Source organism: Gouania willdenowi, chromosome 15, assembly GCF_900634775.1.
Source record: "Gouania willdenowi chromosome 15, fGouWil2.1, whole genome shotgun sequence".
In the NCBI taxonomy this organism is placed as follows: Eukaryota; Metazoa; Chordata; class Actinopteri; order Blenniiformes; family Gobiesocidae; genus Gouania; species Gouania willdenowi.
The window spans coordinates 14,530,602-14,543,699 of NC_041058.1; the positions used below are offsets into that span (position 1 = coordinate 14,530,602).

Below are 13,098 nucleotides of genomic sequence, written 5' to 3' on the forward strand. Positions count from 1 at the left end.
CACCTTAATGCATTGATAAATGCATCGGTGGACAAGTCCTCCAATAGCTCAATGTGAATAGCACGGGAACAAAAGCAAGTAAATAGAAGTCCATACCGTTTGTGTTGTTTCCTTCCTTCCGTTGTGAGAAATGGGCCAAAACAGTCCATGCCGCAGTGTGTGAAGGGAGGAGAGGGCTCTAAGCGTTGAAGAGGTAGGTCACTCATCCTCTGACCCTCTGGAAGTTTGCGGAGTCTGCGACAGGTCACGCACTGACGAATGAATGAAGCAACGGTTTTACTCATACCGGGAATCAAGTAGCCTTTAGACCTGACTTCATTTATGGTGAATCCTTTTCCTTGGTGTTTTACTTTGTTGTGACAGTGAGATATTATTAGTTTGGCTGCATAATGATCTTTTGGAATCACAATTGGGTGTTTGAAAGAGTCATTATCTGGTGAATGTCGCAGTCTCCCTCCCACCTTGAGGAGACCATCTGAGTCCATAAAAATGTCCAGTTTATACAGTTTGGTGTGATGTGGGAGCCGTTTTCCCCTTTTCAACAGATTTATCTCTTGACCATATGTATGACACTGCACATCACAAATGATCACGTTTTCAGCATTTTCTTGTTCACTCACTGTAGTTGGTGTGTTTGACTTGATTTGTTTAGCTCTTCTTATCAGATGCGCTACAGCTTTGACTGCGTTAGACCATGATGAGAATTTACTAAGACGATCCGCAAGAGTTGTAGTGTCTGTGGCTTTGGTTAACAGTGTCTGGACCTCCTTCCTGACTTCTGGATCTCCGATGGTCAGATCCAGCTCAACAGTTTGTGGCGTGGGTAGCTAATTTTTCCACAAAAAGGCTGGGCCGGTGAACCAGCTAGACTTCATTAACTCATAGACAGTTACACCCCTTGATGCGCTGTCAGCTGGGTTCACTTCAGATGGCACATAAAACCACTGCGAAGGGCTCGTACTTTGTCTGATCTTTTGAACTCTGTTAGCTACAAAAATGTGAAAACGACGTGCATCATTGTTAATGTAGCCCAAAACGACCTTCGAGTCAGTCCAAAAATATTCTTTCACATCATAACACAGTTCTTCTTTCAATATGTTACTGACTGAGACTGAAACTACAGCTGCTGTTAGTTCTAGTCTTGGAATTGTGGTCAGTTTGGTTGGAGCAACTCGGGCCTTAGCTATTATCAGCAAGCAGTGAATCTCATTTTTTGCGTTCTTGGCTCTCAAATAGCTACATTGTCCATAACCACTCGAGCTTGCATCAGAAAAATGGTGCAATTCTATTTCCTTTAGCTCACCAAAACCGGCAGGGAAATCGCAGCGAGGTATGTTTAGCTTTTCCAAATTTACAAAGTCACTTAGCCAACTCTCCCACCTTGGTTTAAGTGTGTCTGGTAAGGTTTCGTCCCAACAAACACCACGCTGGCACATTTCCTGCAAGATCTTCTTTCCGTTTAGTACATATGGCGCTAAAAAACCAAGCGGGTCATAGATTGAAGCAACAGTAGATAGAATGCCTCTGCGTGTGGCTGGCTGGACTTTTAGTGTGTTGTCAAATTTGAAACAGTCCTTTCCTATATTCCATCGGATGCCTAAGGCTCTTTCCTGAGGCATGTCTTTAAACGTTAGGTCCTTTGTGTCTATGTTTACAGCACATTCTGATAGAGGGATGCTTTGCAAAACAGTGTGATCATTTGAGACGAATTTATGGAGACGGAGGTTACCTTTGCTGCAGATCTCTCTGGCATCCTGTGCCAACTGTATTGCTTCTTCCACAGTGTTTGCGCTGGTAACCCCATCATCGACATAAAAGTCCCTTTCAATGAACAGTGAACCTGAGGGATGAGTGCCGCTGTTTTCTTTTGCTAAATACTTAAGTCCGTAATTTGCACAGCCTGGAGAAGATGCTGCACCAAAACGGTGCACCTTTGTTCTGTATGTTAGAGGGTGTGTGCTTGTATCACCGTTTTTCCACCAGAGGAAGCGGAGATAGTTCCTGTCCCTTTCATCGACATGAAACTGATGAAACATTTTTTCTACGTCACACATTAAAGCGATACGATGCTGTCTGAACCTTAACAGAATACCTGTCAGATTATTTATTAAGTCTGGCCCTTGGAGGAGATGATCATTGAGACTTGTTCCGCCATATTTGGCTGAACAGTCGAATACGACACGCAGTTTTGTTGGCTTTTTTGGGTGATAAATCCCATGGTGGGGGATATACCATTGTTCACCTTTTGTTCCTTCATTGTTAACCTCTTCGACATCTCCTCTTTCGATTATGTCATTCATGTATGCCACATAGTCCTTTTTGTATCTCTCATCCTTGTTTTTCTTTCGCTTTAAGTGTTCGAGTCTGATTTCAGCCAACCTTTTGTTGTCTGGTAATTGCGGCCTTTGTTTAAAAGGGAGAGGCATCTCATAGTGACCTTGTTCATTTTTCCTTATTCCTTCCTTAAGTTTGTCTAGAAAAATTAAATCTTCTTGTGAGACTGTTTTGTCACCCGTCTTTGTGTCTTTAAAATCTGACTCAAGAACAGTAAGCACGTCCATTGGTGTTACAGGAGGTTGTTCTCTCACTGTAATTCTGTGGCACAGACTTATTTTGGTTTCGTTAGGTTCTGAGGTGAAGCCACCAACAATGCTCCACCCTAAATCTGTTTTAACTGCAAATGGCTCATTGTCTTTTCCAAGTAGAACTTGTTTTGGTGCTAGAGTTCTGGGACAGTTGAATCCAATGAGTAACCCAACATCACAACTTAGGAGGGGTGGTATTTTCTCAACAATCTCAGACAGATGTGGCCATTGCTTTGCTGTATCATTTGTAGGTATGTTGTCGCAGTTAAATGGAATATAGTCTTTTGTGTAAGAGGGTGGAAGATCAATATGAACGTCCGAATCATAACCTCTCACACGCAGCCCTGATACTCTCTGACTTTTAACTGTCATGTGCACTCCAAGCATTGTGGTTAGTTTTAGCTTGACTGGATGGAAGTCTGCCTGCAGCTGGTGAATTATATCTTCACTGACGAATGAGTTGTCACTTTGTGTGTCTAATAAAGCGTACACTAACTTTTCTTTAGACGGATTCTGGGCAGTGGAGACCCACACAGGAACAATCATGGAGGTACTACCTGACTGACCCACCTTTGTAACGTTCAGAGCTGTGGCTGCCGTGGTTCCGATTTCTGTGGTTGTAGTAGCATTTGCAGGGCATTGAGGTCTTTCATTTTTTTTGTAATTCTCATTATGCAAACAAGTGGGATGCCGTCCTTTACATTTGTCACACGTGTGGCGATGACGACAGTCTTTGGCATTGTGGCCCACCTTCAAACACCCGTAGCAGAGTTTATTGTCCCTAACAAATGTACGTTTTTCATCTAATGACTTCTCTGAGAAGCTGTGACACTTTGACAACTGATGCCTTTCATCTTTGCAGAACATGCAGGGTACTTTAAATCTTGTGTTATTTGACTTTGCTGTATCTACATTTACAGTAGCTTGCGTTGTAAAGACTTGGGTTGCAGCTCTGTTTGATTTAAACTCTTTTGCTTGTCCTTTTACCAGAGATGTACTGCCTGCATAGAGTGCATATGAAGAAGTCACTGGGTTACATGCAATTTCCGCCTCAAGTGCTACAAACTCTGCAAAATCCTTGAAAGAGGGGAAATCTTTACCTTCCATCAGAGCAACTGTGACCTTACGATTCCACCGTGTTGCGAGCCATTCTGGGGCCTTTTGCAGTAACTTTTGGTTCTCCTCACAGTCGTTCAATATCTCCAAGCCCTTTATATGTGGTGTTGCTTGGAGACAGGCTGTAAGAAAATCAGAAAATGTCCGCAAACCTTCTGCATCCTTTGAGTGGATTTTAGGCCACTTTGATAATTTGTCTCTAATTGCCTTTTGAACAACAAAAGGCTGACCTTAGCGTTGATCGAGTCTTTTCAATGCATCTTTGTATGCATCTTCATCACTGCGATAAAATGTGCCATCCAGACATTTAAGTGCTGGGCCAGTGATATATCTTTTTAACAAGTGCAGTTTATCAGCAGGAGAAATACTTTTACAGTCTATCAGTGAGATGAAGGAAGCCTTCCATTCAATGTAGGCGATTGGATCTCCACTGAACACAATGGGCACTGGCACTGGGATTCTGTTTACAGCTATGCTGTCTTGGATAGCTTTAGCTAGCTGGGAAAAGTCTGTGGGAGGCGATGGAGTGATAACTTGAGGTTGTGATTGTTGTACAGGATTGTTAACAGGAATAGATACATGTTGTTGCATTAGTGGGTGATCTGAACCTGTGGATGACATTGGAACTGGTTGTGCAAAGCCTTGATTGAAAGGAGAAGTCATTTGAGATTGTAACATTAACTGACTGTCCATATCGACTTTTAATTCCTTGTCATAAATCTCTATTTTTGCATGTGCAGCTTGCCTTTCCTTTTCTGCTTGTAAACGCTCTAATTCAGATTTTTGTGCATCTAATTCCCTCCTGTGTTTCTCCTCCATTTCTCTTATTTTTTCTCTTTGTTTGATTTCCTCTTGTGCGATTTTATACTGAGCTTCCATTGCAGCTGACTCTGCGGCTGCCTCAATTCTTTTGGCGGCAATGCTTGCTTCAGTGTGATTACTTGACTGTGATGTAGTACCAAATATGGACTTAGCATGTTCATAAAGCAAGAGCTGATGGAGCCGCTGTCTTTCCTTTTCTCCATCATACTCATCGATTGCTGCTAAGCGCTCAAAAATTATTTTCATAATGTCCTTTGTCACTGATTCACAAGAGTCCATTTTGCGCCTTATGACATGGGATGGTGCATGACGCTCTCTTAAATCATTGTATACTTTCATCATGTCATTTACTGTCCTTTCAATGTCATCGGCCATGTCTGCTAAACGTGATTCTGAGAGATCGCTTTTCAAGTCTTCTCTGTATACTCTGACCTGGCCTTTCCAATGTTCATATATAGTTTCCAACTTTCTCTCTCTCTTAGTCTGTTCATCCTTTTGAAATAGAAACATTTTCTCGGTGGGCACACTAGGCCGTTCTGATCGCCTAGGTAATGTTTCAATTGCTGCTTCATCAATTTCACATTGCGACTCCTCCAGTTGTTCATCCATACCTTCGATTTTGAGAGCGATTGCTTGTCACCTTATCCTTAGTTCGTTGCTCCAACTCGCTGCTCCGCGCCGTAGCCGTGCCGTTCCTTGAGGTTGCTGACAGCTCGTTGAAGCACGAGGTGAAGCACTTTAGCTTAGCGCGTGCTTCTCTCCACGACCAGCTCTCACTCTTCTTGGAGGTAAGCTCTTACTGTAGCATACCCCCCCGAATGAAGGTTGAGACTTTACTGATGAAACAGGTTTATTGTCAGGAAACTTCAAATTCACCGTAAGAGCTGAAATATATAAAAACAAAGTATAAGCTAAACGCTAAGCTCTTACATCTCTGCATAAAATCCTACACGTGCATAAGTTCAAACAAACATCACAGAACCCAACAAAAGTACAACTCTGGACACACCAAACATTGATGCAGCATTATCAAACATTTTAAACGTACCTTGTGCCTCTTCAAGGGGGTAACTAAACATAAAATCACTTTTAAAACCGCTCCGTGTCATTTTCTCACACTTCTCCGTATGTTTCCATCACTCCACTAAACACTCCTTCACCAAAACCAAAACAGTTTGTGGTGCTTTTATCAGTTTGTAAAACACAATAGAGAAGTTCTCGAAGATTCTCAAGCTGTTTCAAACGACTTCTTTGAATGTATTGTAACGCTAACAGACCCTCTGCTCTTTGCCTCTCAGCTGTACAATCAGAAGACTTTTTTTTAGCAAAACAGATTTTACAACATAAAACCTCTTTGGTTTTCATTGACAAAAGGATATATTTATATAAGGCACAGGGAGAGTTTGTTGTTCGGCTCAGATAGAAAAGACTAAAGGGAAACAAAGATAACACACAGGATGTCTAAAACTAAAAACCAAAGGAATTAAATTAAAATCCTCCACAACCCAGAGTTAGAAAAGAATACAAAAAGGCAGCTGTGAGGCAGCAGGCTACAGTATGGACTAGTTGTCTGGTTTGTTGCTTGGATCGTTCTTAGGATTCTTTGTCCTCAATGGTTGCATCTCAATGTCTCTCAGTCCTTCTCCCATGGACACCATCACCATGGAGACTCTGGATATGCCGGAAAACTCGAAGGCAAACGTCGCATAAAACACCATGACTATGATGCAGAACACCCACTCAACGATGGCAAAGGCGAGCTGTAGGGCTAAGCTCTCCAGCAAGAAGAAAGCAATGTCTGGAAAACGTGGTGAAGGAAAAATCTGCAAATGGACGAAAACCTGGACAGTTTGTTTCTGCTACATGTTTCAATATCAGGCGTGAGTTCAAACTTTGTGGATTAAAAGAGTGCCGCTTTTTTTTTTTTTTTTTTTTAAAGGATTTTTTTTGGCTCTAGTGGCCTTTATATGACAGTTGCTTGACAGGAAGGGGGTCAGAGAGAGACAAAATGATTCAGTTGTAAATATCTCAGCCCCTCCAAATACACACTAATACAAATTTATTTTGTTACGGCAGAATTTACGGTTGACCTCATTTGAGACATGATTCATTGCTCTGGTTGAATGATGGAATCCAGGAGAAGCATTGATGATTTTATATAAAAAATGTTTATTCTAAACTAAGAAAAAAGGTACAAATGGAACAAAGTGAAACAAAATTAGCGTCCGTCCAGGCGGACGTCCGAAGGAAGTGCCGCGCCCCGCCCCGACAGTTTCAAAGCTTAAGCTTTTTATACAGATAAGAAAAGGTCCCAACAGTGAGAGACAAAAGGGAGGGAGTCAGATGCCCATAGTGGCAATGTTGGAGGATGATGAAGATGTTATGAGAAGGTTTGGCTCCAGTCTTTATCTGTCTTGATAAGTGTGTACGTCAGTGTATGTCCTTGGCAGAGACTGTGCTGCACTGAGAATAATACGATCTGTACTGTTTAATCATGATTCAGCTGTTCAAAAGTGTAAAGATTAATGGAGTCGTCATGTATTAAAACATGACAAATTGTACACATGAACATACATTTGAGGATATGATGATGAATATAAAATTTGCCATGACATTCCCCACTTTTGGTCGCCTCAACGACCAAATCAAGAAACAAAATTATTATATTCCACCTTTGCTGTCTGTCAGGGTTAACCATTAGCATCGTTATTGTCATACATTGGATATATTCTTCTTTTGTGAGGCACGGATATAGACATATCAAGAAAAATGTGGAAATAAACCTTAAAAAAAACTTCATCATTATTATCAATGGCATGAATCATCAAAAATCATCCTTTATTACATCTAGATAAGCAAAAATCATCATTTGCATCAAGGACATCACTCGTCTTCATCGGCTGAGTTCAGTGGTAACTGGGGTAACCAATAGCATCATGAGTGAAGAACCTTGAGTATTTTCCTCAATCGTAGCAGAAGGGTTTATGACTGTATTCCTGCAGCTAGGTGTGAGCTTGTCCTCCCTCAACCTAGCTATGAGCATTTGGTGTGGCTTATAAACAAAGCTAGGCCCTTGTTCTAGAGAGTTTTCTTGTGTGTGTGTCTCAGTGGCCTTGTCGGTTCCCCCTTCATTGTTCGGTCAGCCTCCGTCTCAGCATCAGCTGGTGTCGGCAATCATCTTGGATCCATGTTGCCTGCTCCGCGACCTTCACTGCCGTGTGGGTCGTTCCGGTCGGCGTTGTAGATGATTGGTTGTTGTCTGAGGAAGGGTAGTCTCCACACACCTGGCAACCTCTCTTGGGATCGGAAGGTACCTGAACAGAAGAGGGGGAAAAACACCGAAACAGAACTCTTGGGATTGGCTGGTACCTGAACACATGCGCTATCCCACTACTGAGGCTTTAGCTGGTACCTGGTACCTGGTAGGCTTTAGCTGGTACCTGGACAGAAGAAAAAGGGGGTGGGGGGGAAAAACACTCACCCAAAATAAAATAAAATAAAATAAAATAAAATAAAATAAAAAATAAAATAAAATAAAATAAAATAAAATAAAAAATAAAATAAAATAAAATAAAATAAAATAAAATAAAATAAAAAATAGAATAGAATAGAATAGAATAGAATAGAATAGAATAGAATAGAATAGAATAGAATAAAAGTTTAGGGGTGTTAGGTTTAGTTAACTAACTAAATGAATAGTTAGTATGGCCAGGAAGGCAGAGACAGGTCAGAGGTCAGGATCTGAGAGCTTTTCAGATCCTAAAAGGTGCTGCTGCACAATCACACAATGGTTAGGTGTGGGTTAGTGAGCTTTTAGCCATGCTAGCTCTGTAGCCCATTCGCACGCGAGTGGGAAAATATGAGGCTGAAAGAAAAGCAGGAAGTATTAATTCAATTTTCTTTTCCTGGAGTAAGAAGAAGCATAGCTGGAGTTGCAGTGATTATCTGTGGTACATCTACTTACCTGGTGAGAAGCAATTTGAGAACCACTGTTTACAAGGACATGCAAGTCGGACGGAGAAGGACATGCAAGTCAGACGGAGAAGTGTGGAGTGTGATTACATGTCTTCTCAAGATGAATACATACAATTGGGAGACATGGAGATGTGAGAAAGCTAAATGAGTTTAACCAAATAAATAAATGATGTTATTTATTTATTTAAATTGTTTGTTTATTTTCTTTGCTATCTCTTATTTGTGAAGGAGAAATCTTATTCTATCCTTTATTTATTCTGAATAATGTTAACACTCCACACCTATTTACATAGCCTAATTCTTTTATAGAGCTGAATTTGTCAGTTCATTTATTTCATTCATTTCCCTCATAATTATTATTTGAGATGTAATTTACTTAATTTTGAAGGTCAATTGGTGGCAAAAGTGTCTCCTATTCTGTGTCTGAACCAGGGTTTAGCAAGATTATTGGCCCTTTAAGGTTAGACAGAATTAAAGTTAAGTTGAGTCGAACAATCATATTGTCTTTTGCTCTCTGTATTTATCCCATTCGTGGGGGTGACGAGCCCCAGCACGGTTTGGAGAGCTTCCTTAAATGCTTGGAAGTTACTCAACTTTAAACTATCTCTTATTTCAATCAATTATCAAGAATTTCAGGAGGACCCTTTTTAAATCTCAGGCGACCCAGATTGGGCCACCAACCCAATGTTGAGAATACTTAATTTTTCCCTTAAAAGTGTCTAAACCCAGTGAAGGTGTTTTATGGTCTTGCACGCTAAGTGCTGTTGGAACAAGAAGAAAATGGTTGGAGGGTTTTGGGGTATATTATTTTCCTATGATAAAATATAAATCAAAAATCAGAGGGACGTTGGCCCCTCCCTTCCCTTTTTTACATAAGAATACATTTGGATTCTTAAAACCATATGATAAATATCATTGGAAAATCACTTATCTGATCATTTTGGATGTGTCTCCGTTTTCCTCTCTCTTGTGTCTACCTGCCTTTGTGCCCTCCAGCCTCCTCGACCTCCTCCTCCTCAGCCTTAAAAGGTCAAAGCCTGGGTCAACTGTACGCTCCTTTTGGAAATTTGAAGATCTGTCCCCACTTTTGCAGTTGGATTGGAAGTCGCTGTAGTCTCTGGAATAGATATTATGTTAGAACATCCACAATATGTCATATTGTCACGTGTCTATTTCAATCTATTTCCCCTTTGCTTCCCAGTTACAGTTATGGACAATACTTCCCTTTAATTCTCATCCTTCATCATAAGAAGCAGTGACCAGGCATGGCGGCGAAGAGGAAGGATCGGAGTCGAGAAGGCGGTGGCATTCTGTTAGGAAACACTCAGAAACAGAAAGAGAGGAAACCATTAAGACTTAACTGGATAATTTAAAATATCTCTTTTCTTTAGTTGGATCTGATTCGTCTCCTTACAGCGACCTGTATTTTGGAAAAAGCTACATAATAACAACAACTAAGACGAAGACGTAGACAAGTGCACACCACAACGAGTATACACATATAACAACAAAAAACATGGACACTGAACATGAACAGTAAGGTCAGTCAAGGTCAAAGCCAGTCATTCCACTGAAAGTGGTATCATATATAAAAACGTCGTTTGGTGTTTTTAAACACCCAGAAAAAACCTTTAAAACCTGGTAACTTTTTAGAAGGCCCAAGGCCTAAAACCTTAATTTTTAACAAGCAGCAGTGTTTTCTGAACACCCCACTACATAATTGGCAAAAACAGGGAGAAGATCAAGTGCATCAGAACCCAGGAGGAAAAGAAGGTGAAACAGAGGAACATGTGTAGTCAAACAGCCATTCATCGGTCAATCACTCAATGACACGTCCACGGCACATTCGCACTCACAACGCGGTTCTCTCAGGCATACGTAACGTGTCATCATTCAGTCACTCATGCACCGCACACGTTCATGCCTCAATTTTCACGTCCATGCATTCACAAGGTTTTGCTGCATAGTGTCTAAGTGGAATATAGGTCTCATCTAACCCACCAATGGCGATAGCCAGTCCACCTCGTCTCTCGGGGTCAATGAGCTCTTATTGCCCCCCCATGCTTGGCAACCTTTTAGTGTTAATTAATTGCTTTTCACTGGTATCATCTGATTACTAAGAGGTACGCTCCTTTTTACTTCCGCCTTGGCGGAGTCTTAGATTATCGCCCGCGGTACTGACAGTCTGCTCATCTGCTGATCAGGCAGGAATCGCACAGCCGTGTCTAACTCAACAAACTCAACCCCGGTACCAAACCAGGGGAAATTCACCCGCCGTCCGTCTCCAGAAATGTAAAAAAGAATCTCTGAATCAGCAGGGCTCAACCACCGCTCTCGAAAATAAGAGTTTGGGAGAATAATTCACAACAGTACCAAACTGAAGGAAAACACAACCTCCGGTACCAAACCTGAAGGAAACTCACCCGCCGTCCGTCTCCAAAGAAAAAAAGAATCTCTGAATCAGCAGGGCTCAACCACCGCTCTTGAAAATAAGAGTTTGGGAGAATAATTCACAACAGTACCAAACTGAAGGAAAACACAACCTCAGTACCAAACTGAAGGAAAACACATAAACTCAACCTCGGTACCAAACCGAGGGAAGATTTCGCACAACTGTCAGGACTTTTATTGGGCACCTCTAAGATAGAACGGAGCACGCAACCTCTAATAACCCTCACTCTAAGGGAACGTAGAAATTTGTTCAGAACGGTCTTCGGTTACCAAGCATGTATCAAATCAGGTGGACCGCTATCCCCCAAAGAGCGCTTTCCCTAGCAAGGTTTATCCTTTTTCTGCATATTAAACCAGGACTTCTTGTTTGAAAAGTAATTGCCTATGTACTCATAGCAACTAATGGGACATTTTTTCTCAGGAAAAATTTGGTACCCCCCCATGCTGTCGAGTGGCTTTGGGCCGGCCAGACAGTCCGACGCGGTAAGGGGGAAGCGCGCAAAATGAAAACAATGAATGTTGAACTAGGCTGTCTGTCGCAAGCAGCTTCAAAAAGGGTAAGGTACAGATTGTTTACGAGGGTATCGGTCAAAAAAATGTCAAAATTTAAACTTGTTGAGGCTGCAGTCCTCAATCTCTGTCTCAATTTTCCTGAAATTGAGTAAAAACAAAAGAGAAAAAGAAGAATCGTTCAGAAATAACAAAGGAGAAAAACGTGTGAGCTCAAAAAAATCATGGCCAATAAAAATTAAAACTTCAGCTCCAAAAGCTGAGGCAACAGAGGGCTCTGTCTTCAGCGGATGTAACCATATCTTGCATTGTGGGGGGCCTCCCCTCAATCAAGAAAATAAATGAAAGAAAAGCAAACAAAAACAACCTTATCAGTAACACTATTTTCTTCCCCTTTGTTTGTTGTTTTCTCATAAAGGCCAAAGCAGTGTAAATAAATGAGCAACATAATGAATAAAAGCAAAGATAAATGATGGGCACACTTGATCTTATGTGGCAAACAGAAGGGTTCTGTGTGAAGTTCTGTGTTTCTCATAGTTATGAATGTGGGTGTGTGACTGTATGTCTGGTCTGTCTGCGTGTGAGAGAATAAATGAAAACAAAATAATCTAGTGCACAGTCAGAAGATAGAGGGGTTAGTATTGTGCGAAGGAGAAGCTTGTTGGCTATTTGCTAGTTGTCCCCCTCCATGCCAAAGTTCAAGGCTAAAGTGATTTAGCACTACCACCAAAGGCTGTGGTGGACTTCTTGTTGCTTGGTATCCTTGTGGCTTTTGAAACAGTGTCTTTTTGGTGAAGATTTCCAGCAGACGTGTGACCAGTCTGCAGTTGCTGCCCATCATTCAGGCAGTAGTCGTGGCGTTTAACTCGCAACTCATTGGTGGGGGGAGTGTCCACTCCGACGCCCACAGGTTCTCAGTCTTTGATGATGGGGCAGGATGTGTTAATCCAGCATTGGCATGCGGCCCATTCATAGACGATGAAGAGTTGACTTGGGACTGAGCGAGTTATTTCAGCATTGCTTTGCTGAATGGGAGTTGAGTCCTTGAGTCCTGAAAGGTCACACACCTTTGATTGTCCATTTCCTTCTGATGCTTGGTCCTTTGAATGATGTTGACATTCCATTAGCGTAAGAGTTGAAGGTGATTTCATTCTTTCATTGAAGATGTCGTTTCTTCAGGGGACAACCACAAAGCCAACAGAAACTGACAATTAAATAAAAAAAAAAAAAAAAAAAAAAATGATAATGATGGTAACAGTAATATTAAAATAAAATAAAATGAAATACTGTATTCATCATAGTGTGTGTTTGAGTGTGTGTTGCCCATCAAACATGAAATCAAAATAAAATTTAAAATAAAAATAAAAATAGTGTCTGTGTGTAATGGCACTATTCTATCGGCAGGGGAGAAGTGAGAAATCACAATGTTGTGTCACAAGTGTGTAGTGCACTAAACTGGCCAGTGAGGGGCGCCACCTCTCTCTCTTGGGATGGGTGTGGCTGTGCGTGTGCGTGCGCCCGTGCGCGTGCCTGTGTGTGTGCTCTCTCTCTGTCCCTTTCTCTCTCTCTGTACGTGTGTGTGTGTGTGTGTGTGTGTGTGTGTGTGTGTGTGTGTGTGTGTGTGTGTGTGTGTGTGTGT

The 13,098-nt window shown here is 41.5% G+C and overlaps 2 protein-coding genes across 2 annotated transcripts in view; both read right to left on the minus strand.

The window, feature by feature from the left end:
- Positions 1 to 198: 198 nt before the first annotated feature.
- LOC114476929 (uncharacterized) lies at positions 199 to 3,890 on the minus strand. Its single transcript, XM_028468945.1, has 3 exons — positions 3,686 to 3,890; positions 2,243 to 3,586; positions 199 to 251 (listed from the first exon to the last, which is right to left on the minus strand). The coding sequence occupies exons 1-3, from the start codon at positions 3,690 to 3,692 to the stop codon at positions 199 to 201; spliced, it is 1,404 nt and encodes a 467-aa protein (XP_028324746.1). The 5' UTR covers positions 3,693 to 3,890.
- Positions 3,891 to 6,190: 2,300 nt separating this feature from the next.
- LOC114476500 (uncharacterized) overlaps positions 6,191 to 13,098 on the minus strand; it is a 30,834-nt gene continuing 23,926 nt past the window's right edge. Inside the window, exon 3 of the mRNA XM_028468085.1 lies at positions 6,191 to 6,321. The gene's annotated coding sequence lies outside the window, so the exon portion shown is untranslated. The remainder of the gene's footprint in view (positions 6,322 to 13,098) is intronic.

Bases quoted from the DNA above. Each gene is read 5' to 3' on its own strand.
- LOC114476929 (XM_028468945.1), bottom strand. The intron at 252-2,242 runs GTGAACAATGGT...TTCATTCGTCAG, and splicing joins TAACAATGAAGGAACAAAAG to TGCGTGACCTGTCGCAGACT.